The 27,829-nt window shown below is 36.2% G+C and overlaps 1 protein-coding gene across 5 annotated transcripts in view; it reads right to left on the minus strand.

The window, feature by feature from the left end:
- Positions 1–27,829, minus strand: part of LOC139121753 (anti-apoptotic protein NR13-like) — a 46,999-nt gene extending 19,170 nt beyond the window's left edge. The window contains exons 1-4 of one of the 5 annotated variants that reach the window (XM_070686889.1): positions 27,710–27,829; positions 24,824–24,871; positions 6,343–6,496; positions 4,571–4,708 (exon numbers count right to left, since the gene is read on the minus strand). In XM_070686889.1, the coding sequence (XP_070542990.1) occupies positions 4,571–4,708; positions 6,343–6,496 (292 nt within the window). In that variant the 5' untranslated portion in view covers positions 24,824–24,871; positions 27,710–27,829. Of the gene's footprint in view, positions 1–4,570; positions 4,709–6,342; positions 6,497–24,823; positions 24,872–24,913; positions 24,973–27,699 lie in introns of those variants that run through there. The other 4 variants (XM_070686897.1, XM_070686906.1, XM_070686914.1 and 1 more) reach the window with 4 other exon arrangements.

Genomic DNA, 27,829 nt, shown 5'->3' on the forward strand with positions numbered 1-27,829 from the left:
GACTTAAACTTTTGCTCAAACTTTCCTTGAGAACTATTTCAACCATTCTCTTTCAAAATCAAGAATGAAAATTGGGGGTCATCGTGGAAATTTTGGTACTAGAGAAACAAATAACCCAAGATTTACGGATATTTAAAATTCAAAATGGCTGGCATTTGTAGGTTAATTCTATGGAGAAAAATAAATTTTGGAATTTCAAAAAACTAAGCTGGTTATAAGTTTTCTTTCTCCAAGAGCTTTAAAATGAGTCCCTACAAGAGATAGATTAGAAAAGAATTGTAGAAGTTTGAGTCAGAACATCCATCCCTGAGGCGCATTCTACCTTAATATTCATCAGATGGACCATCAGATGGACCATGTTTTTTCAGGAAAATTTGAGCAAAAGTTTAAGTTTTTCACTTTTTAGGCGCATACTACCTAATTGGGACTCATTCCACAAGCCTGATAATGTGATTAAAATGTCAAAGCTGTGATAAAATCTTGGAAAACTACATTTCAACAAACACTGGCAGTTGCCATTTTGCCAGTGATAACATAATTCAAATTTGACAGATAAGGTACAGACGGATAACTTTTGTTACCATGACAGCAATACATGAGAAAAGTAACTTGATATTTATGACATTCTAATCTGCAAAGAAAATGTAACGGAATCTCAGAAAACTAAGTGGTACAGATGAGTTCATTGCCCTTTTGGCAATCTGAGACACAACTTAGTCTATATAAAAATTTACCACAGTGATTACTGTTCATGGAATGTAGCAAAAGCTGGTAAAATCTACCGGAATGATCTAAAAGCTTTTCACTTGCAGGATAATCTAAAGGTGCGTTACCCTCAAAAGTCTGTGTCTATATGTGTATATTTTAAGAAGTTCCCAAAGCATCAATGAATTCGGAAAGTGGCTTGGAATTTGTATCAAAATTTGTATACACTGATTTTATTCAAAACCGAGACAGAAAGTGAGCAAATATGGTGATAGTGTACATGTAATTAAACCTTGTATTTTTTAGCTACTATAGACTATAGTCTATAGAAGCTATTGGGATGGGTATCCGTCCGGCGTCCGTCGTCGTCTGTAGTATGTATGATGTATGTATGTATGTGAGTCCGTTTGTGAGGCGTCCGTCCACTCAAATATCTTGAGAACCGCAGTACTTACTGATTTGATATTTGTTGTGTAGATGAAAAATATGATTTTGAGAAACTGTTTTTTTTTCATTTTTTGATATTGTTGAAAATAGGCAAATTAACGCCAAAAAAGGTGTTTTTGGTAAAAAATCTTCTTCTTCATAACCGCTGGTCAGACAGCTTTGTTATTTGGTATGCAGGTCCCTAGGGATAACCCAACTTAGATTTGTTCAAATTGTAATGAAATATGCAAATGTGTATTTTTAAGGAATTTTTTTGTCATTTTTTATCAAAAAATTTGACTTACATTGTATGTAATTCTTGTACTGTATAAACCCTATCAATTCACCCAGAAAAAAATAATTAATATGATTTTAAATAATTGAATTAATTAGGAAATCATCAAAGCCAAATAAATTTTAGTGTGGAATAATCAGAAAGTTCACCTTTTTTTGACAGTTCATAGTGAAATGCTTACCATCTTGGAGTATTAAAACATGTAAAGGCAACTTTCCTGAATCCCAACTTTGATATATTCTGAACCACCATTATGTTATCTAAAAGAAATCGCTCATAATAGTTTGTCATGATAGGGTGGTCAAATAAATAGAGATAGAGAAAGTTCTAATTTCCATTTATTGTTGACTTGGTAAGGATAAATAAGATTACTTTTTGAGGAAAAAAATAGAGTGGTCAATTAAAAGAGTGGTCAAAGTGATAGGGTTTTTATGGTAAAGCTGGGCTGTAAGATTCCTTGTGCTATTTATAGCAATTATGCAATCTGTGTAAACAGTGCAATGAAAGTGTAACATGATTCCTTATGCTTTTGATGACCTTGAACTTCTTAAGTTACAAACATTTGTCTCTTCAGTGTGCTTTCTCTGAGTATGTACAGTCTCAGCTTATTCAACAGAACTTACTTACAATGTTAATTGAAAGTTAAAATGTGCTTGGTTAATAGGATGAAAATAAAAGATAACCAGCTCAAGATCCTTTATAACCTGACAGATATGCTGTTTTATTATGACGTAAATCTTGATTTAAGCAAGTCTTGTTTACTTTAATTAGAATGTAATTAACTCTCGTTTATTTGCTATTATAGACTAATATAGTCTCATGAAATATGCAAATCTGTATTTTGACAGAATTTTTTTCCATTTTTGGTCAGGCCATCGTGAAATGAGCTATCAAAGAAATCCACCTTCTTCATCAATGTGTTACAAAAGGTTATTCTCTACATAACACAGCAGAGCTCTGTCAACTGTTGAGTCGCTTGTTTTTCAAAACGGCTGGTCAGACAGCTTTAATATTTGGTTTACATGTCCCTAGGATGACCTTAGTGAGATAATTTCATACAGTCAGGAAATACTTAATTTTGTATCCATGTCCATAGTAGCTTCAGGGACTTTGGCCCTATTTTTCTGAAAGGTTTCCAGGAAAACTATTATATTGAATTTCATTCAATCTTTACTATGGTGTAGAGATTAAATGCTTGGCATCTTTTTCATATTTCTTCAGAAAAATACAAAATTGTAAAGACAGCAAGAAACTAAATGAACTATACTCCTTCTCTTACTTATAATGAGAAAATTATTACCTTGAAAAAATTAATTTCATTCAATTTTTATTATCATGAAGAGATTAATTGCTTGGCTTCTTTTTCATATTTCTTCAGAGATACGCAATTGTAATGACAGCATGAAACTAAATGAACTGTACTCTATCCCTTACTAGTAATAAGTTCAAACCTTTTTTCTTTCTGAGAAGTTTCTAGGAAGACTATTGCCTTGAAAAATTCATTTCATTCAATTTTTATTATTGTGAAGAAATTAAATGCTTGGCTTCTTTTTCATATTTCTTCAGAAATACAAAATTGTAAAGACAGCAAGAAACTAAATTAGCTGTACTCTTTCTCTTACTAATAATAAGAAAATTATTACCTTGAAAAAATTCATTTCATTCAATTTTTATTATTGTGAAGAAATTAAATGCTTGGCTTCTTTTTCATATTTCTTCAGAGATACAAAATTGTAAAGACAGCGAGAAACTAAATGAACTGTGTTTAATGGCATGTGGTAATTCAAATAGGATATGGCTTCGTTTCAATGATGTGAAAATCAATGATTGCAATTTGTGATGTTATCATATACCTCGAGCCATGTTCCTGTGTAACGCTACCGGAAAAAACTCCCTCACATTTGTGTAATAAATTTGTGGTATCATGCCCGGCACACTTTGTCCAAGTGCATTTCAGAACTAGCTTCATTCTGTTTACTACATGTGTTGCTATCAGCAAACCTATTCGTAAACAAAGCCAGCATGAGATTTGAACAGCATCTCCTTGTTCTGATTGTACAAGCAATAGTGAAGTTAGCAAAATCGGGTGATATTTCTCACGGTTTCATATTAGCATGCTATCGACTCTGCATTTTTGAAAGATTTGAAAGTGACCTGAATATAAATCAGATTGACTGTGATCATGCGACAGACAAACTATGCGTAGCCATTGCCCAGTTTGAAGTAGGCCTACACACTCATTTCATCGAAATCCTCAGAAACTTGAAGGTACAATATTTCTTTCAGTCAAACTTTTTGCTGATGAGCGCATCATGCGGCAAATGTAATATAATTTCCGATAAGTTACACTAGGCCATTCTTCTTACACCTTCATTCTGTGTTGGTATGCGCATGTTGCTCTACAAGTTCTACATGTGAACAAATGACGTCATTATGTACCGGTATATCAGTAGGCGATTGGATGTGGCCATCACTTTTCCGAAAAAATTTACAAAAATGGCGATACATGTTTGATATCGCATGTATTTCTATCTCTAAATCTTTGTACAATATTTTTGACAACATATTTATCATTCCATAAGATACATGATAAAACCTTTACGGCCCTGATATGGGTTTTGTGAATCTCGCTCGTACAACGTACAAGCCCTCGCATACTCTGGCCCTTCCGCTGTACAACCTCAGTCTGCAAAACCTGCATCAGGGCGGTAAAGATTATTATTTTGGGAACCTAAATACAAAGGCAACATGATGTTCTAGTTCATGGCATAATCTTGAAGTCTACTGCCGATACACACTGTGGCAATAATCCAGTATATGAATGTTTTACCTGGAATGGTCTGCCATGGACGATTTTTAACATACTGTACTGCCCACTGAACATTTCTAGGTGTGACAATGGAATTGCCTACACATGCCTTGGAACAATAAAATTGAAGACAGCATCCGGTAGCAATAACAGTTGAAGGGTGGTGTTTATCAGACAATAGCCTTACCAGTTAAATGTATTACTGACTGCTGCGGTATACTTGTCAACTTTTGATGACTTTCATTATTTTACACTACTTTGCAATATTTTGTAAAACTGTTCCTGGAATAGGTCTTTCTTTTACTAGAATCACTGAGAGACAAGTTGATACTAACCTCCGTCGCCACCTCCTTCACTTCTGAACAATTCGTCTGCTAGGTCTCTGAATTTTGCATACGCCGTCGTTGGTCTTACATCAAGTTGTTCACAACAGCGGGCAAAAAACTGCGGATTATTGTTTTCTATTTCTTGACCTGCGTTTGAAGGATACAACATGGTTAAGTTATTCACTACAGCGTTGAAACTGACAAAATCTTGTATTCATACATTTGTGTCGTTCACGCCCTGAAAATGAAGCAAAGTTTCAACTATTCTCTTTCAAAATCAAGAATGAAAATCTGGGGGTGGGGTTGGGGTACAGGGTGAGGAGGGGGGTTGTCACCATGCAAATTTGGTACCAAAGAATCAAATTACCAAATATTTACAAATATTAAAATGACTGCCATCCTTGTTCTATCTCTACAAGGGAAATAAAATTCCCAATTTTCACATAACTTAAAGCCGGTGAAAACTTTATGTACTCAATAAGCCTCAAAATAAGTTCTTAACAAGTGGTATATCAGAAAGGATTTGTAAAAGTTTAAGAGTCTGAATATCTGTCCCCGAGGCGCATTCTACCTTAACGTAAAATGTTATGCACCTACAGACGGTTTTCAGACTCTCAAATTTTCACAATACATTTCTGGTGTACAGCGTGTGTAGAATCATTTAGAAGCCTATAAAGTAAATGAAGTTATCACCATCTTGGCTTTGTGGAAATCTAAAATTTCATTTTTTCCATAGAGTTAGCACATGGTACAGTAGCCATTTTGAATTTCAGATATCAGGAAATTTTAATAGGCAATTTGTTTCTTTGATCTCAAAATTTGCATGGTGAGCGTCAGCCCTGATTTTCATTGTTGATCATGAAAGAGAATGGTTTAAGCTGTTTACCCCATTCATTAAGACTTTCATCTTCAGAGATCTGTTCATTATTTGACCGGTATACTCTGTTTTGACACTTTCAAATTAACCTCTTATTGTACCGGTATATGTTTATACACAGGTTTTGTTCATTACTTGACCGGTACACTCTGTTTTGACACTTTCAAATTAACCTCTTATTGTACCGGTATTTGTTTTATGGAACTTGTCAGCAATAATTTCACGTTTAGATGGTCAGTCACTAGTGTTTCTGCACAGACAATGGAGGTGACCCACTGTCTATGGTTTCCTTGGCATCAGTATGACAATGTGAATAGAAGATTTCTTGTTAATTAAATGTACAATCAAACCTCTGTACAGTGGTCACCCATTGGACCGAGAACAAGTGACCACTATATGGAGATGGCTTTTCTATACAGGGTTGGTCTGGCATTACTTTTGGTGTAGGTGGTACATACTGAATAGTAAATTAAGGCAATAAAAATAATCATAAATTCTACAATGTTAATGTCTTGAAAATAATGATTCATGCATTTACAGTAGTTTCTGAAACAACTGTGATGTAGATATAAAATTGGTCAAAATAAAACTCATTTCTTGGTTTCTGTCTAAGCATTTATTGACAGAGGTCATTCAGAGTCAGGTAACTGACCATTATAGGCAGGTTTCGCATGAAATTTGAGTAATTACACGCGACAACTGACCACATACACATATCTATTTTTTACATAACATCTATGGGCCTTGAACCTGATTTAAATAAATAAATAAATACAAAATAAGACAGGTGGCTTTTCCATAAAGGGCCTTTATGATACTGCTACCATAACATGACCACTATAAATAGGTGCCCCCCCCCCCTGCAATAAAGGCTGACCACTCAGACAGGTTTGACTGTACATACCTATTCTTCTGATTTTGGCTGCCACTGCACTGAACGCTTCTCTGCTGATGTGTTGATACGAGGGCAGCTCCCTTTGACTAAGTCTCAGTCTGAACACACAGTAATCCTCTATTAAACGCTGAGTTTCCTGAGCCTCTGCAGACTCTGCAGACATCTGTCAGAGAGAGAGAGAGGCAGAGAGACAGAGACAGACAGAGACAGAGAGACAGAGAGAGAGACAGAGAGAGAGAGAGAGAGGAGAGAGAGAGAGAGAGAGAGTGAGAGAGAGGAGAGAGAGAGAGAGAGAGAGACAGACAGACAGACAGACAGACAGAGACAGACAGAGAGATGAATTAATTAGCTTTTCTGAAAACTTATGTTGGCCTGAAAGGTCAATTCATTCATACTCTCAAAATAAGTGGTGGCTGCTCACCTCCTGGCTGCCTTACACCTGCCTTCAAGTCTAGGCCAAGCTAGCTATGCTCAATGTGGAAGTCAGGCATTGCTTATCAACGTCTAGGTTAGCTCACTTAGCTAGGCCACAGTCAGCAGATAATTTTATGCACAGCAGGAAAAGGCAACCTTTTGTAGCCAATGAGGAGCTACTCAAGCCTGGTGAAAACATGTTCAATCAACAAAGAGTTTCATCTAATGTTTACTTAGATTTGGAGGGTTAAATTCTAGATTTTCTCAAACCAGTTCATTGGCTGTGCAGCTTTGATCGTCTGCCTAACACTGATACGCCCTTCATGGTCCTATAGTAGGGAGGGGTAGATACAGCAAACCAGACATTGCATGGTGAACCAACTCACTATGACAGATCACTGTACCAAGTGTTGCTGACCTTTAATTATAGAGGGCGCACACCCGTACATGTTACACCCGGGCACGGCCACAAAAGGAAGGGCTGCAAAATTCTGGTCAAATCACAGATATTGTTGAAAATTATGATAAAGCAAAAATTAGGTTTGAAGGTAAACAGCAATTAGTCAGCTCCACAGGCTTCTATTATTTGAAAGTATATTTGACCATGTTTTTACCCAGCCTCTCTCTGACCTAGTGACCTCAAATGACCTCAGTTTACAGTGTGATTTTTTAGGCAATATATAATGTATATGTAAAAGTAGCCACAATCATGTTTCAGAGAGTGTTGAAAGAGATTTAGATTCTTTAAGCTGCAATCATATCTTTCTTTACATAAAATTGACGTGACATGTTTGTGACAAAACAGATACATATACACGTACCCTCTTGAACGGAAAGGGTTAGATACCAAGAATGTTTGAACATGACTGTTGTGGACAATGGGCATATGACTATGTTATCAACACAATCAGCTGACTGAAGCTTGGGACAAGTCTAACACTGCAAGCGTGTAGATGATGCTGGACGAATTACAAAACTGCAATTTGATGACTGTAGGTAAACAATGAGAACATGTCACATACCAGTACAACCTGCATATATTTCAAAATAATTCAGTTTGTAGCCATAATAGATTTAATACCCCACGTTCATAATGGATGGACTGAAAGCTTACTAGATATACATGTATATCTTTACAAAGATTTGGTACTGTATGAACATGCTATGATGTGTACATGTATTTACTGTTGCACAGATGTTACGACAGTGTCCTGAACGGATCTTGCATTCACATCCACACTACACAACGGCACATTTAAGAACATGGCACAAGTACATTTCTGTTGCAAAACAATGTATAATATCATACAGTGTACATTTTTAAAGGGTTTTGTCATTTATGTGGGCTCCTGCGACATGTAAAATATGTTGTACATAGCAAAGGAATTGCTTGAATACCATGCTTCCAAAATAATTATGTGTCCCAAACAATGGGAAAAACACTGACTGACATATACAACACATCAATGTAACAAGTAAAAACATGCAATGTGGTATGCAAACAAACTATTATAGTTTTAAGTGAAATTTTTTATCACTTATTCGGGATAAATCTTTGTTGGGCAGAGACTATTGATCAGTTCATAGAAAAGGACAACAGACCACTGCCATCGCTGGCATAAATTACTTTGGATTGATCGAATCTATCAAGGTATCCTGCAGGTTGTGGTACCACCAGTAACAATCTACAGTTGTTATTTCCGAGTCTCGGATATGATATAAATTTGCATCACAATTCTCTGACAAAATTTTCACAACGTGCATGTTCAGGAAATACTGCAAGTCCTCTTAGGGACCGTCATTTTTTCAAATATCCTATTTGACATATGCAGGCTGTTTATGATAGCATTGTAGTTTTGAAAGCCTCCACCCCTTTACAATCTCACATTTATAAACCGATGCTATAAACGTATTTTCACAACCGGTTTGATGTTACTAAGGTATTTGTACATCGGCGAGGTGTGACAATCATGGGGGATGAATCAAACACTACACGCATCTGATGGCAGATCTTTGAGTTCCATGTCACATGCGTCCCAGATGTGTCTTTTCTTGATCAATCAATGTAAGAGGTGGCTTTGATGAACTCACTGATACGTACAAATGTACAAATGTGAACAACAAAAATGCATTGGTACATGTATATCTCAACATTTTATGTCCCAGAAATGTAATATTCTAAACTCAAACCCCATCGTTTCCACTCAAATTACACGTTTGCATGAACATGTACCTGTGTTTACGAAATCAATAGACCGCCAACAACTTTACAAGACCGATACAGGCAAACAGCCACTGTCATTTAAGCTGTTTTATTTTAGAAGTACATAATACAGGTATCAGATATCCGAGGAAGATAAACTATAACGTGAAATAAAAGTCTGGAATTGCTACAAAAGAGGTATCCCACAGTGCTTTGCATGGTTGTATGTACATGTAGTTGGTTCATTCCTGTCTACCATATTTGTACGGATACATCAATGTGGCAATCTGTAAACAATGAAAGTGAATCATACAGGCAACTAACCTCCAGATTGGGTACAGTATACCCTGGACAGTTCAAACTACAAAGCACAAACTGGGGATCAAATTCTACATTTTGGCTGACATCAAAACTTTTTCATACAAAATGATGGGTCAAAGTTCAATCTGATTAAAATCAGATGTAGGGTACGGCGACATCTTTACTTACGTGGTATTCTCTTGCTGTTGCCTCTCACTAGAACAAGAGAATACTGCGTAAGTAAAGACGTCGCTGTACTCTACATCTCATTTTACCCCTTTGAGCGCCAAAGTCAATTTTTGTTGCCTATAACAAAATATACACCAGTCAATTTTTTTCTAATTTTTGCTAAAATTTTGATAAAAATCTGAAACCAATAAAATGTGATGTTCATTTGGTCCAAAATTGTCAAAACATTACAGAAAAATTCACAAATTTGTAAAATGTTACACACTAAATTTTGGTGGGAAAAATTGTAGTGCTCAAAGGGTTAATCAGATTGGGTCAAAGTTGTGTTAAAGGCAAACACAGAGGACAAAATTCTGCATCAATATACCATTTATCAATACACTTTCTTTGTCAAAAGTCTACAAGAGGCAAAACCGCATGCACATACATGTACCTTCCTATGGCAGCGTACTCTACATGTACCTCACTATGTAAATGTATTCCCCCCTCCATGGATAAGACAAATGTTTTAGTTTAAAATGATTGCCAAAAAATTCTGAATATTAGGAATAGTAGGATACAGCTAAGTTGATCTGTCTCTAGCTAAGACTGCACTCTATCACAAATGATTCTTATTTCAGTTATATTTTGCAAGCTAATTACTCAAATTCTACTATTTGCATTGCTATTTCAAAGACACCAGTAGTGACTTTTGATGTACTTTGCTAGTACGCAAGTTTGATTTGTAAAATACAGCATCTTGTTCTGCTTCTAATATCACATCCGCATGCTAAGTTTACAATCTGTCAACATTTACAAGTGTTATATTCAGTATTATTGTTGACAGCTGAATCCTTGTCTTTGCTAGAATTCATTTGTCAACAATATCATTGCATATATTGTACTCTGTACATTGGGTTGGCCAGGCAAAATCTTTGAATTTAAGGTAGTATGCACCTCAAAAATGAAAGACTTCAATTCTGCTCTAACTTTCCTTAAGGAATCTTTCAACCATAATCAAGAATGAAAAATCAGGGGTCACCATGTAAAGTTTGGTGCTGGAGCAACAAATTACTTGACATTATACCCACATTTGAAATTCAAAATGGCCACCATTCCTTTGTTAACTCTATGGGGAAAAATAAAAATTTTTGATATTCAAAAACCCCAAGGGCAATTTTTCTTACTAAGAAAGCTTTAAAGTGAGCCACCCCAATAGCAGACCAAAAAAGAACTGTGCGTCCCACAGTGCATTCTATCCTTGAAACATACTTCAGACAGTAGAAAATGTTCCGTGTTGTCTAGAATGAAAATAATGAACAGCCATTGTCATGATAAAAAGAAGAACAAGGCATTGATGTGACTTCACGCTCAAGTTAATTGGGAACCAAAGTACTCACATTTCAAGCAGCCAGCAATCATTCATACCAAATTACTTAGACATCATCTAACCTTGTTAGTGGCTAAATTGTCTGTGTTTGACGATTTACGATCTTGCACCAGTACAAGACTTGCGAACACTGACACTGACTCAGGAATAACCCCTTCAGACAAAAAAATTACAAAACTCACATGACAATGAGCGACAACATGTGACTATCCTCAATCTAGTCTCACTTTACACCGTCAGTTGCCTTTAGCATTGGCTACACTACATCACACCAGAGTATCTGAGATACTAAAAGTAGTTACCACCCACACAAGCCAACCGCCAAGAACATTGCAATGTTTGGCCAATTTGGTAAATTACCAAATTAATTCATCTGATCGTGTGTCTAGTGTCCTGGATTTTTGACATACAGCAATTGTCCTGCAAGTACCTTGTCTTTCCCTCTCTCTGTTTGTCTCAATCTCTGTCTGTCTGTCCTCTCTCTGTCTGTCTCTCTGTCTCTCTCTCTCTCTCTCTCTCTCTCTCTCTCTCTCTCTCTCTCTCTCTCTCTCTCTCTCTCTCTCTCTCTCTCTCTCTCTCTCTCACACACACACACGCAACAAATGCATTGTTGTGACAGTAAAGATAGTTTCTTGTATCATGGTTTTTTGACATACAGCTGTTGTCCAAACCTACAAGTCTCTCTCTCTCTCTCTCTCTCTCTCTCTCTCTCTCTCTCTCTCTCACTCTCTCTCTCTCTCTCTCTCTCTCTCTCTCTCTCTCACACACACACACACACACACACACACACACACCAACAACAACAAATGCCTTGTTGAGACAGTAACTAGTCAACTGATTGTATTCTTGTGTGAACCAAGTAGATACTGAACTCTCATGAGAGAGTTTATTCATATGAACTGTCAATTCATGCATTTTTTTCTCATCTGCTCAGCTGAACTTAAATATTTAATGACACAATGATGACAATTTGATATGAAATACAAAACATGTAAAAGATACATTCAATTAATCATCACAAATAAACATCCGGTATCCCATTATTTAATTGGATTTTTCTGATCATTTCCGTATGTTCATGAAAACTTTTCTAATTAATGCCATCACCTTTTTGTTCACTATAAAGAATGCCTTACTTGTTCACGGTTTATGAATAAGCATTCACCTTAATCTATGATGAGTTTTACCCTGTGTCTTGTCGGATGAGCAAAGTAACCATTGTAAGAATATCTGAAGGGGAGCACCAGTTAAAGTTATTTTATTTTTGATGAAGGTACCCGGTTTTTCCTCTATTATCAATCAACTATTTGGGATCTCTCTGTTTCAATATTACAGTTCATCTTGATTGTTAAATGTTAAGCTAAAATGCACCTCGAAGACAGATATTCGGACTCTCAAATTTTTACACTTCTTTTCTGATCTAACACTTGTGGGGACTCATTTCACAATCTTGGAATTAGAAAATTTTGAATTTCGTAGTTTTTCACAAATTGGAAGCTGTATTTTCACCATAGACTTTACCTAAGCATGGCGGCAATTTTGAATTTCAAATATCTGTTAATATTAGATAATTTGTTTCTCTAGTACCAAACTTTACACTGTGACCCCTGCGTTAAGGCTTATTTGTCTGCTACATGTAGTTGCACAGTGTCTCCGACTGCTTTTGCAGTGGAATTTCATGTCTGGTGCAACTTTAATTTCAGTCATTTTGATCAGTATTAGTTTTGGTAATGAGACACATCAAAACCCCGGGTGAGAGGTGCCATCTCAGTGTCAATTTTACTTCCACGTTTTGAGTTTTAGTGCTCGTGCCAACACACAGCACACATACATGTACAAGTTCAGGGATAGGTTGTGACTACATGACCAGATTTACATAACTGAATAAATTAGCATATATACAGAAAAAGCAACATGGCTGCCCCTGTGGTCGCTGTGCCCTTCGAAGCCTAAGTTGCTTACCCACTCAAAACCTAAGAGGGAACATTGGTGACCCTTATTTTTAGTTTTGATTAACTTAAACAGGAACTTCCCCTATAAAGGCCAGAATATCTTAAATCTATGCAAATGTAAAAAAGCCACGCTTCTAATTGGACGTACCGTGCTTGGTCCCAGAATCTCATAATTTTGCCATATTTCAAGCCTTAATTGTCACTGAATCTTGAATATGATGTGTATATATATATAGCGAATAAAGATGAGTCAAACAAACTGAAAACATGTTCCATTTTTTGTCAGAGAACGTATACTGTATGTTTCAAAATGTGTTCCCTGTACCACCATTTAACCCCTCTTTGAATATGTCCTGAAAGTGCCCATCATGATTATTCAAATTTATCAAACAGTCAAAGCAATGCTATGAGAATTCAACAACTCCCGCCCAGTGTATGCAAATTGCTGCGTCATGAGTAATCCCCTTATTGCGCGCCCACGGTCCTGTAATTTCCCATTTAAAACAATGTAAGAGTTTCATTGATATTTTAACTTGCCTCAAACTCCCACGAAAAATCTTCATTGGCATACGGTATTTTCAAAAATATCACTATTCTTCTGTAATATATTTTTCAATGTGTAGCAAAACATTTTCATTTTATTACTGATATGAAAAATAAGTGTATGGTATCATTGTGAACAACATGATGAAATTGTTACTGAGTATAAATGTAAAACAGTAAGTTTATCGTGCTCTCAAATATGTTAAACGCTTAGTATTTTGTTCATTGGTAAAAATTTGCATGATGTCATAGGTCATAATGGGGTCAGAGTTCAGATGCCATAATCTATTCATAGGTCACAAGGGATCAGAGTTCAGATATCATACTCTATCTCTCTGCCATACATGAGAAAAATTAGCTGAGCAAAATATCATTCTTGGCTCTTTTCTCAGCCATTTAACTCTCATGTGTATGACATTTTTTCATATTGTTGAGCAAAATATTCAACTTGTTTCATATTTTGCCTCACAAGTGACAGTACAAAATTGGAAATCATGTGACAGTACAAAATAATTGTTCATAGCATTTGATACATGGAGAAGGCTGTCAAGATACATACCACACAAGATAGATTAGCCAATCTTTCTAATGTGTCACCTTGAAGTGTACCTTTCACAAATACAGTTGATCAACATCCCCAAGCATAATTCTTGTTTTTTTAATTTTGCAATTAGTGTTATAACACTTCAATTACTAACTAGCTTTATAAAAAGGCATGAAATGTAACCAGTCATACATGACACAAAACTTTTGTTAGGGGATATTTTTAAACATGACTGAATTCTATTCCTGGAGTTTTTAGCACTTTCGGTTGTGTTTGTTTAAATAACAATGATGAACACTGTTCTTTGTCACATGAATGGAGCCAAGCCTTTCCTGCTCTTTTCATCCAAACATAGGTCATTTGGGGTCGTGTCAGGTCATTAAAGGCTTGCCAAGACCTATCTGTACTGGAAGGATGCACTGGTATTGTTTACTTCCTATACTTCTACATCCTTACTTTAGAGGGGCTAAGATAGTAGTTATTAGTTACAATGTTAGGTCCTCTCTTGGTAGAAGATGTACAGGTTCAGAATGTCCCACCTTAGTACAGTAAAATCTGTCTAAACTGAACCATTAAGGGATTGAGAAAAATACCGTCAATGACGCTGTACCTTCTCTAATGTGTGGCCAGGTCAGGTAATTGGTTGTTGGCATGGAGTTGTTGGTAAATAGTTGATGATGTAGGGGCATGAGGTGGGATATGGACCCAAAGAACCCAAAAGATGATTAAATACATCAATCAAAAAAATTCTAAGCTACAGTATAAACTGCCTAAAGATAGTTCAATGTGGAAAAAAGTTAAACAATTCAGAAATAAGAATTAACAGTCCAAAATAGTAATGACGCACTTCCTTACTGACCTGAGTGCATGTGAAATACACAACCTGGCATCTGTAAATTAAATGTATACCAAGTGATCATTTCCAGTCACTTTTAACTGTTTTTAATGGATTTTCCAAAGAGTCCTGTGGAAATGATGAAAAACGCTTATCTGGTCTTGTGTTTGTATAACCTCATGGCTGATAATTGTCATAGTATTGAAAAAAAATTGAAAGTGAAGAAATTACTGTTTTTAATAGGCATATTTTCCTTGAAATACATGACCGTGTAAAGAATATATGCTAAAAGTGTTTAAGAGTAAATTTCTTTTCAAAAAATAATTTAATTTGTGACCAAAGGATTTTTATTCTTTGAGTTTACAAATTCAAACATTGCAATTTGTTCAATCATCTTGTGCAGTGCAAAATTTATAAAATGACTGAAAAACAAAAAAAATTGGCAGAATTACAGTCTTTGTGATGTAAAATTATGGGTTGACATCACGATAACTGTTAATCTGTTTGAAGTACTAATATACTATAATTTAAAAAAGAAAAATTCATGCAGAAACGGTAAAATATATTGTCAGCAATGTAGTGTTAATTTTGACTTTACATCAAAATATGCCTTTGCTGGATACCAAATATATAGAGCGAAATATCAGCCATGTTCAGCAAAATCCACACAACAGCATTGATCCTTTTCTACTTTGATTTGATTTGCTTATGTTATCCTTGTATGACAGTCAGTACAATATGGAACTTGAACACAACACAGTGAATAAGTATGCTGTAAATGAAATGGTGTGGCTGCATCCACATGCAGCAATAGGAGTGCCTTTGTCTCTCACCCCTCATTTCCAACCTGTCCCATCCCTGAAAAAATAGTTTGGTCTTATATTTATAATGTTAATAATTATTTGTTAAAATGTGCGCATCTCAAAACTTTTGATCATAAACATTTTCATTGTTTTTTATAGCTGACCAATCAGTTAACCTGTTTATTTTGAATATTTGCGCATTTTTCCTCAGTATTTGACATTTTCTGAATACCTTCTTATTCAGTTTGTCATTTTCTAAAAGTTTAAATGCTCCATTGTGTGGTCAAGCTTTCCACAAGCATCAAATGTGGTACTTCATATAGGAGGGTCTGCCTCTAGAGGGCGGGCATCATGAACACTCCTGTGTTGTTGGTTAATTCCTCCACGTAAACTTCTGATTGTACTGTAAACATTGAACATGGCCGACGTCCGATTTTCCTGTCTAAAACTTTCACTCATTTTCGTTCATATGACTCTGAAACTCCAGGAAACGATTGGGAAGAAAGGGTTATCTTGAAATATTGAGGTACTCGCCGATATTTTGCAAAATTAAATGAGAAAAATGCAAGGAAAATGCCGACAGGCTTACACAATGACAGTTTTCAGACTCAGAGGCATATGATCATCTCTGCAGATTATGCAACAGGCCCAGATCACGTGAGGCCATGAGGGGATATCCACGCAACTCAGTACCAAACACTAGCGCTCACAGAGTGAGCAAACACAAAGTGAGTACCCCTAACGTCAGCTCAGTAGTCTGTAATAGATTGTAGTCAACTAAGAAACCTTGGAGAAAGGCTATGCCGCTAAGTCCCTTTTGATTTTTGTCATAGCTCAAAATCGTTCTCCCACACCTCAACCTGAGCCATGAACACCCCCACCAGTTTATGATATGACCCATCACAATGGTATGACGTCAACGGATCTTGACAGACGGAAGTCTTGACAGACGGAAGTTCTTGACAGCAGCATATTGGTTTTCAACTCTAATACCTTCTCTGTCTATAAATAGACACGAGAAGGTAAAAATTGTTCAGTTTGGAGAGGTGTTTGGTTTATAGAGGTACTTTTAACATAAGAGTTCTATTGGGTGGGACTGGGGAAAAGGGTTCAGTTTAGACAGGTTCCAAGTTTAGACAGGGTTCGGTTTAGACAGGTTTCACGATAGTACACACACACAAACACAGTAAGATATGTATACCGGTATATATAATACCGTATTCGTCCGATTATAAGACCCTGGATCAGCAACATAAAATCGATGTAATTAATTAGATGGGTCTTATAATCGAGCAACCCCATGTTTTCCACCAACACTGCTAATTTATGCTCATTTATTCACATCCATCCAGCATAACTCTAGACTTTCACACTTTTTTGTCAGAAGGTACAAAAGCTTACTTACATGAGCAAGATCTAAATATTCTCATGAACTTATAAAAGTCAAACGTTCATGATAATAATACATGTTAATTGACAGGCAACCGTTCCTATAGATAAAACAGCGATCTAGCAATGATTTCCAACCTAACTACACATGCTATTTTTTTATTGCTATTCAAAATAATTCATGGCTAATCAAATGACTGATGTGGTGAACTTGGGTTTAACAATTCTTGAATGTCTGAGAAAAAGAAAATTCAATTTTTTTCTGGTCAAATTGATAGGGTTTTAACGGAAAACTAGAGAGGGGTCTTATACATGGATGTATAGCATTTTGAAAATCCTGTCACAGTGGGGGTCTTATACTTGAGCAAAGTCTTATAACTGGACAAGTACACACACAAACACTGTCACACACACGCACACACCCACACCAACACACACACACGCACACACACACACACACACACATATATATATATATATATATATATATATATATATATATATATATATATATATATATATATATATATATATATATATAATAATATATATGGTCATTTCCATCTTGACAGTCAACAATTTTTTAACCCTGATGAAGTGGAATTAAGCCCACGAAACGTCGGACAATAAAATTTAGTTTGTAGTGAAAAACACTGTGTCCTAGAGTTGGTGCTGCTTGACCTATCCTGTCAATAATATATATATATATATATATATATATATATATATATATATATAATATATATATATATATATATATATATATATATATATATAATATATATATATATATATAGTACTTCATTTCTTATATTAAATCATAAAAACCTATGTTAGAATCTATGTTCAATTCCATTTAACTACCACTTATGATTGTGACAGATAATTGAAAAAACTATCACACAAAAAGGCAAGCTTGTGAGTGTTCACATGTACAAGTGTGCTAGTTATGAGTCACTGCACAAATGTGTGAGAAAAGAAAAGAATAAAGTGTACTACCAGAAAGTGATGTCAAATGTTTTGATATGAGTGAGCACATCCTGTCAAGAGATTTCAGAATCCCTCTTCACTCCTTTATTCTTGGAAGACATAATAATTCTACAGACATACATTTTTAGTGTGCCATGGAGGTGATAAGCAAAATTTCTTAACTCTCCATGTCAGAAAATTTGTTTGTGTCATCTCTACGGCAGTACTCATCGATGTAAAAGTTTTCTCAAATTAGTTGCATGTCAATCTACCTTATTGGGCACACTGCGCATCATTACCTATATCATGGGAGATAATTTCGACCTGTACAATGAACACTATTTTCCTGTCATCTCCATGAGACCTACCAAACAAACAACTCCCCAAGTAGCCATTCACAAACAGAACAGACTTAAAATCTTGCCAAAAGAATTTTGTATCAAGTTGAATATATCCATATATCTCCATATATTCATATACCTGTATCTTTCTTTCATGAATTTGACTTTATTGAGTGTACCGGTGATTTACTGTCTGTTCTGTGCTCTTTTCTGTTTATAACTATTGTATTATGAATTTTGACTTGGTGTTATCGGATTATGGATTGGTATGATTGCAATTATTCACCAGTCCTGTGGACATAATACCTATATTTCAGTATGAGAATGTGGTGGAAAAGTGCACATAGACAAAAACGAACTGTTTACAGTGGGATATTGAGACTGAGAAACACAGTGTCAGAAAGATACAAATACCATAGGTTCTTTGAGTTCTACACTCAGCTTAACAATGAACATGCAAAGCTACAATGTTTTGTTTAAGCAATAATGCATCCCTTGGGACAGTATTTTGGACAAGTAATTTATTCAATAGCTTGCTGGTCTGCGACTTGTATGGACTAAATTTGAACAATGACAAATAAATAAAGTTTTTCTCATCTTGTTTTCTGAATATTGAAAATTTACTTATTCCCCATAGAGTTGACACAGGGTGTGGCAGTAATTTTGAATTTCAAAAATTGGTAAATTTGAAGTTATTTTTTCTTAAATCTAAATTTTGCCCAGTTACCTCTGATTTCTATTCTTGACGACAAAGAGCAAGGTTTAACCCTTTCACCACCATAGTTTGACCCAAATCTATTGTTTTCTATGGTAAGTTGGACCTGTACACAGGCAACTGGGGGTGAAAGGTTTAAAGTTTACACAAGGAAAGTTTGGGCTAAAATTTAAAACTGTGTTTAAGAACGTGTATGAAGAAATGGTTGAGAGATAAAATTCGACCTACTTGTTCAGATATGTCTTTAAAATCTTTCTAACACAGGCAATGAACAGTGCGCTAAAATTTGAAATTTATAACATTTCCTTCATAGCCATCAATAGCTGTTTTTTGTACCTTGGTATGAATATGTAGAAAAAATATCGCAATTATACGTGTGTCGCTCAAATTTGATCAGAATTGGTATATACCAGCATGGGTACCAAAGATCAACAATAAATGTTGTTTCTATCTGTTCAGTGGAGGAAAATTCTACATTGATGTTATGACAATGATTTTTGCACGGTACAACCAGAAAAAGAACAAGAAATATTTCAACCAGAAAAAAAAGAATGACAAAAGTAAATAAGGTCTGAAACTTTAGGTACTGGAGGTCAACTTTAGCAACATGCATAGCAGAAACAGCTAGCCAGTCTTAGTTTGAGCATAGACAGTCTTCCCCTTGTACTGTCTATGGTTTAGTCCCCCCCCCCCCCCCCCCCCCCCCCCGTACTGTCTATGGTTTGAGCAGGTCTGTTAATATGTAACAGTTCATCAACAACGACAGGAAATGACTCAACATCAGTGGCGTCAGCCTGTAGTCACTGGCATACCATCACTCCTGCACATTTGCAGGAGTTCCCTTTTTCTTACCTCATTTGCACATTTTAACACTGACGTGTTCATTTGAACAATGTCACATCTCAACCACCTGCATCTACCTGTACACCAAATACTGAGATAGTAGCTTTGGCGTATGGGAGCCTTTGTGTGTGACGGACATACATCCGCACATACATACCAACATACATACATACAGACATACAGACATACAGACGCCACCGACTCATCATATGAGCTCTTTTTGGTATTTATATACAAAACCAAATATGAGCTAAAAAATAATAAAATCCAAGACTCACGTTGTAAGGGTACAGAAAGAAATCTTACTGTTTTGCATTTTATACTTAGTAACAATTTCATTATGTTTTTCACAATGATACCATACACTTATTTTTCATATCAGTAATAAATGAAAATGTCTTGCTACACATTGAAAATATATTACAGAAGAAAATGATATTTTCGAAAAAATGCCAACGAAGATTTCTTGTGGGAGATTTCTGAGGCAAGTTAAAATATCAATGGAACTCTTACATTGTTTTAAATGGGAATTTTCCAGAGTTGTCAAACTTTGCTTTGAATGGAAACATCTGCTGACAGGTGACAAGAAGCAACAAACAACTCCTGCCCTTTAGATGAATTTTGTACACAAAGCTTTCACAACAATTGCACAGTTGCATTATCAACATTGTGACCGCTGTCCTATGGTTAGATATGTGGAAAAGGCTCAACAAAAAATACCAAAATCACATCTGGGGCATACCAGTCTACTCCACTCATGCCAAAATCAAAAGTCTGTCCTCATTTAAATGAATACTAGAACCAATAAAAACACATTCAAGTCTAAACCATCCTAAGATTCAATTCAGATTTCCCTCATGTTAGGCCAAAAAAAAATTAATTGTTTCTGGTCCTTGACATTCAGCAAAAGTGACGTCATCTTCTTTTTTTTTGCTTTCTTTTTTTTTTTTTTTTTTATTTTCTAACAATGCTGTTTTGGCACTATCGATGCAACATTTATTGTCTTTTATCACTGGCTGCATAATACTTCCGTTTTCTTTTTAGCATTTTTTGACATGCAAACAGGGATATCAAGGATAGCTGTACTGATGAGTATGTAAACCCCCAAAAATGCCACAACGCGCAGGTTCTGAAATGATGCGCACGGTGACAAGAAACGATCTATTTTTTGGCCTTATCATAATGTTTACTTCAGTAAATGAAAAAAGGTTTGATAGAATTAAATCATTTGCTCCTGACAGACACAGGACACTGATGGCCAACTTTCACCTTCATGTACCACTCTCCCCTCTGCCTCCCCTCCAAATCCAACATTTGGTTTAATCCAAATGTTTCACTTAATGGGGTTAGTCAAATTTATGAAGATTGGATGTGGGTTTAATACGATAAATCATGAAACAACCCACACACTCATTCCTCCCACTCCTAAGACCAAAGACATCAACACCATTCTCCTTCGGCACAAAATAATCAATCTTTCAGCACATTATTCGGATATTAAAGCTTCAACAGCTATGAACCATCTATGATATTTGTAAATATTTCTACCAATGCTCCTGAAATGTGGAAATCTGTACCAAACATAATGATATTTCACAGTGCTGCAAAAGTTAGCTTCATCTATATCATTCGTTCCAAAGCTTCACATCTTGAACACTAGGCTTTTGAATTGAACCAGCCTGAGGCAACTTTTCTAAAACAAAGTTGACGTAATTCTCATTAAAATATACCATCTTTAGCCCTTTGAGCACCAAAGTCAATTTTTGCCACCTTTAAAAACATGCCCAAGTCAAATTTTTTTCAGATTTTTGCCAAAATTTTGATAAAAAACTGTTGCTGATGAAATTTGATGACCATTTGGTTAAAAATTATCAAAATAATTACAGAAAAATTTGTAAAAATTGGTAAAATGTTGCACTAAAATTTTGGCAGTAAAAATACAGCACTCAAAGGGTTAACATAATAAAATTGACTGACCTACACTTGAGAGAGCTCTGAAAACGTCTGTGAATTGTGTTTCTGGGCAATGAAATCTTGAGTATTTAAACTGTTGTATTTGGTAAAAGACTGACATTGAAAACATCAGAAGTCGTATTTGTATAGCAGTATCAAGTCAATGCTTTATTTCACAACTGGCATCTTTTGTACATGTTGTGAATATACTAACAAAAGTGGCGAAAAAGTTTTCCTTGAAGTTGAAAGTGAGCATTGAAGCGTATAGATGCATGTCCAACCCTCTGCAATTCATACGCAAGTTCACTTCTACATGCAAACTTTGTTTCTAAAGGAACAGCACATCAGAGCGTTTTAACACTTCGTCGGCTGCCTTTTTAGATTGAGCCAATAGATTTAACTAGCAGCGGAGGACTTGGATTTGGAGAATTGAGGGGTACAGTGGTGACCCTCTCCCCACCATGGAGTGGTACAGTCCTATTGTTTTCCATTGCAGAAGCCCTCTATAGAGGGAGAGGAGATTAAATGGATAAGTTCTATTCAGCTGGTTTGACAGGTGTTAGCATCAATGGGGGAATGGGACTCTTACCAACTCTACGTTGTTTGGCCTTTTTTTCTTCAACTCAGTTCACCCAAATCATTGCATACAATGGGTTTAAACTCTTTAGGCTGCACACAGTGAATGCTGAGACTGGAGTTGTGTAACAAGAAGTGAAAAGACCCGACGGAAGTGTTCAGTGCAATGTAAACACCGCAGCAGACCACAAGAACTTTCTCTGACACTGGATTCTGTTCTTGTAGGTACAGGCAAATTTTCTTTTTTTGTACAAAATTGAACTTTATTGAACATGTTTCCCTGTTCATGACATTGACATCTCCAACACTGTCAGAAATTCAAGTTCAAAAATAAGTAGTACTGGTAAGGCCAAAAAAATATTGTTTCTGGTCCTTGACATTCAGCAAAAGTGATATGGGATGTGGTTTTCTTTTTTTTTTCCTTTTTCTTTTTCTTTTTTTTCTTTCATTTTTTATTTCTGACAGTGCTTGTTTGGCACTATTGATGCAACAGTTATTGTCTTTTATCACTGGCTGCATAATACTTCCGTTTTCCTTATAGCATTTTTGGACATGCAAACAGGGATATCAAGGATAGCTGTACTGATGAGTATGTCAACCCCAAAAAAGCCATGATGCAAAGGTTCTGAAATGTTGCATGTGGTGACCAGAAACGATCTATTTTTTGGCCTAATTTTGATGTTTCAGATGATACATACATTAGATGTTGTCTGTCAAAGTTCATGCAACTTGTACACTGTAGCTAGCATGATCAACATATTCACTGAAAATTGACTATATTTTTTAACCACATTCGGTTTTCTAATAGTGTTATATCATTCCTACATGAAAATACATACTTATCTGAAAATTTTGACAGGACTTTGGGAAATCACGCCTGTATAAATGATGAAATTTGCACTTGGTTACCACTGACCTTCTGATTGAAACTCAAAAAATTACACATCAAAGGATCCCATTGCAAGCTGCGGTTACATATCATAAAGAAAGGTCTTACTTCGCCGAATCTGTTGGCAGTAGCAAATGTCGCATAAATATTGCTATCTTTAGAAACAAACCTACAGTCGTGATCAACGCTATTGTGAAAATGATGTCATCTCTTACAAGAGAACGGTTCAACTCTCAGAGTTCACATCGTCTTGTGATGTCGTCATCCCTGTCTGTGAAATGATTTATAGTGTACAGTAATACTGAATATGGAATAGCTTTACTAGCCCTGGTCAGTGGTTTTTGTCAAGGTTTGGTAAGATATGTAAGTCTCGTGAGAATCCTGGAATCATTTCTGTTGTCCTCTTTTATAATTTTACTGATATTTTTAAGAAAAATCCCTGTAACATGACTGGGGAAGCCCCAGTTAAATTTACGTGGGTATGGGTCTTAACAAAAACACTGTAGGTAGCGCTTTACTCGACTGTTCAAAAAATATGTGGGAGAACATCTTTGTACCAGTAGTGAGTGTGAAAGGGCAGGGATCTTTCATATCTGAACTGTGCTTCACTGTTTACTGCTTTCCGGTGGTGTGGGGTGCATTTTTGCAAAATAGCCATGGTGACTGACTCATTGTCACACCGTATAGGTAAGGGCTGTGGAAAATTAATACATACCCATAACACAAAACTCACTGCCACAGTTGAGGTGGTATAGCTTTATTTCGATTATTGTGTGCAAATTCACACAAACTACAAGTCACATGCAATGAAAAGAGTATACCTGTACATGCATGATATTCAATAACTGTTTGGCTTTTGATTGAAATGTTTGTTGAATCTAACACCGTATTTCAGCGATTTACTGTGCTGGAAGAAGTTAAATTGATAATCTTGGTGTTCGATGTCAGATTGTCACATTTAGAAACTACCATTTTGGAGGGAGAGGGGGTTTGAGGTCAACAACGCAATAGCTTTCGTTTTCCAAGGACGTATTGGTTCTCAACGGACCCTTTCATGGACATGTGGAACTTCGTGGACCAATAAACCCTTTCACCACCATGGTTTGTCCCAAATCCATTGTTTCTATGGTAATTGGACCTGTACACAGGGAACTGGGGGTGAAAGGGTTAAACAAGCCACTGCAGTCACTGATCCAGCGGCATGAAAGGCTTCCACATCGTCAATGTCAGTCCAGGCTTTGAATTTCCAAAATGTCGGAGGTCACCCTCATTGATTTGAAAAGAGCCAAGTAGAAGTCTAGAACCACATAGTTACAAACAAGACTCACACAAAGTATACATGTATTCACCTCTACAGGCACAACACTCTACAACACAGCACAGAACCGGGAACACAGATATCACCAACCACGGTCCCTGCACAGACAGACGGCATATTGGAACGTAGCGACAATCATTTCCCATTTACTTTGTTTTCTCTTTACGTGGATACTGAGCTACACGTCCAGCCTGCATATTTCATACCAAACCATTGAAAATTTACACGTCATGACATTTCAAAAATTAAACATATGGACCGACTTACATTCCGTTTTGTGGTATAAAATGTCATCTTTTCATATTTTATGAAAGTGTGGATATTTAAAAGATCAAATTAAAATACCTTTCATGTCCAAGCAAGGACTTCCTTTTTAAGATACCTCTTCAACACCTTGAGGGGAGAAAAAGAGTATGCTTTGATGTGAGAACTCACCTATGTATCGATGTACAGCGGTTAAACCCTACCGTTTGCAATGGTGAAATTGGACTTTGTATGAGCTGAGAGGGTAACACGGGTACCACTGGCTGTTACAAATTCATCTTCAAAGGTAGGCACCTTTCCTCGAGGAAAACAGTCTTAACCCTTTCACCCCCAGTTCCCTGTATACAGGTCCAACTTTACCATAGAAAACAATGGATTGGGACAAACCATGGTGGTGAAAGTCTTTATATATTGTTGACGGAGAACGCAACGACGTGTCCTTCCCCTTCCTCAGGATTACATGTACGTGTAGCAGTTGGGTGTCAGTCTGATGAACTCTCAGCTCCCCGCCTGCCCCCTAAATATCACTAAAATAGTCCCCTTTAAAGAATTCTCATTCTTTGTACATGGCCTATACAAATGATAACCATGGTAGCGGGGGAGGGCAACACATTGTATTTCTCAATAAGAAAAATTTGAATGTCAGTACATGAACATCAAAAGCTGTTGTGAATATGGGTGGCAGGACCAAACATACCAAATCCAGTGAAACCGTCCTGCGAAGGTGGAAATTGTTAAAGGTAGGGGAGAGAGAAGTATTACAAAAAACACCAGTAAGTTTCAATGGATGAGTGAAGATGGCATTCGGTTTACAGCAAACAGCCTTACACAGAATAAATTACAGAGGCAAATATATTGTTATGCAGATTTGCAATCGTAAAACTCTAAAATATAACTCAGTTGGTACGATTAACCTTTCGATTCTCACAAAGAATCATGTTGTCCTACGTGACATTTCTTGTTGACAGTTGATTTTATGGTTCTTCTGAAAATGGGTCTTATATATTGACATTGGAATATGTGCACATGAACCAGTGATACATCGTTCAAATCTGCAATTGGCTTCACAGGAAATGCAGTCACAATGGCTGGATGTGACATCGCCCCTGGATTTTGACTTTGGAAAGGAAGTTTATTGGTCATCATGATGTACTTATGCTGACAGTTGAAAAGCTTTTTGTTTCCTTCATGCAATAACCTCAAAAATTACAGGCCAGCTAATAGGGCATACATATATGTCAATTTTGATCCAAACGCACACTGACGGTACAACTTCTTCTTTATTCAGGCAAGAAAAAAAGTATGTTTGTGGTCCCTGCTATTTGGCAAAATGATGCAATTTTCTTTAGATTTCTTTTTTTTCTGATACTTTTTTTCTTTATTTTTTTCCGAACATTCTTTTGTAATTTTTTGTGAGGCCATTGATGCATTTTTTTCCAACTGCAAATATATCCTGTTTCTTTTTAATAGTTGTAGCAATAATTGGATTCAACTCCACACATTAATTTTCAAGACGCAGTGCAACAAATCATGCAGTATATGTGTTGGTTATCTGTTTGGAAATCTATATGAAATTTTGTTGAAAACATCATTTTCTAGAGTGAATGAAAAACCTCCATGAATGAAAAACGACGACCCTTTAGTCTCTAAGAGACGTACCAAATCAGATATTTGTTTTGCATTACTGAAAAAATTGTTTATTAGCCGAGAGCGAATTTGTCTTAATTGTGCTGTTATGGTAGAAAAATTCATTTCCAAATAGGAATTTATGTAATGAGGACAAGCTCATGAACTAGGTCAAATATCGATTGATATTTGTTATCCTGCCAAATACCTGCGGTGCAGTTATTTCAAACAAGAAAACTGTGGATAGCGGGAAAAAATCTCAAATGTGAAAGATTTTAGTGGACAAATTCAAACTTATTCATTGTGGATGCTTTTTTCCTTATATTTAATTTCAAAGTCGTAGCTTCTCTAAAAACACTACGAAGCACCTCAGGTTTTCAAGACCCTGCATTTAAATATGGATATATAAACAAATTTATCAAGAACGTTAAGATAACCGTGAAAAAAATCAAAGACTTCTATATTCACCATCTGAAATGTTAAGAGATTTGACCTGTATTATCAGGACACAAGCCAATTGAAGCTTGTAAACAAATAAGAGCTTGCGTGTGCTTTTGTTGTCCATCGTACAATAGTCTTAGTATGAGCGCTTGAAATCATACTCAATATATTTAGTTTGATTTTGTTTGTATTTCCATGGAAAGAGCAAGAAAACACTTGCAAATTTTGTGCCAGATTTCAGATCCCTTTCCTCAGTCAACATAAACGTTGAATTGAAATAATGAACGAGTACGTAGTGTTTATGAATTATTACGTAAGTCAAATGCGTACTTGCACGTAATACACGGTACAAGCGTTTTTAAAGCGCTGAAATTCAGTTTGCCTTCCTTGCCAACATCGCGTTAGATAAAAGGGTAATTCAGATGGATTGTCAGATAGTTTTCCTAAGTTTTCCTAACGATTACAATATTGCCAAAATCTTTAAGGGAATCCAGCCAAATGACCTACGATATTACACTGACATTTAATTTTCTGCCCACGCCGAGTTTTAAGAGTGATCTCGCCATGATGTGTGGGAAAGATTGAATAACGATAGCACCTACAGAGACAGTCCGTACCGTTCAGTTTAGAAGGACCGTGTTCTCCAAACAGCGGGTCCATTCAATAACCAACGCCCACGTACCAAACGAGCCCACAGATATTACAATTAGCATTTCCCTCTCTCACACAGGGTCGATTTGTACTGTTTCAACGTTATGTCAAGAACGACAATTTCGTTCCGATCCACCAACCTACGAAACGTTGGTATGGGAACACCGTGTTTGTCGCGGCTTCAACTCTTAAGAGTTACTTATTTAAATCTCAAACAAATATCAACCATTTTGACTTACGTGTACGTACCTTTCCAACTCAATTTAGAGGGTAGGCGACCCGGTATTTTCAAGACATAGCCATTTTCCAATCAGATCTCCATCAGCCATATTGCAAACTGCACCCGAAATTTCCCTTTCCTGCCACTAG

This window comes from Ptychodera flava, chromosome 2 (assembly GCF_041260155.1).
Source record: "Ptychodera flava strain L36383 chromosome 2, AS_Pfla_20210202, whole genome shotgun sequence".
NCBI classification, from domain to species: domain Eukaryota; kingdom Metazoa; phylum Hemichordata; class Enteropneusta; family Ptychoderidae; genus Ptychodera; species Ptychodera flava.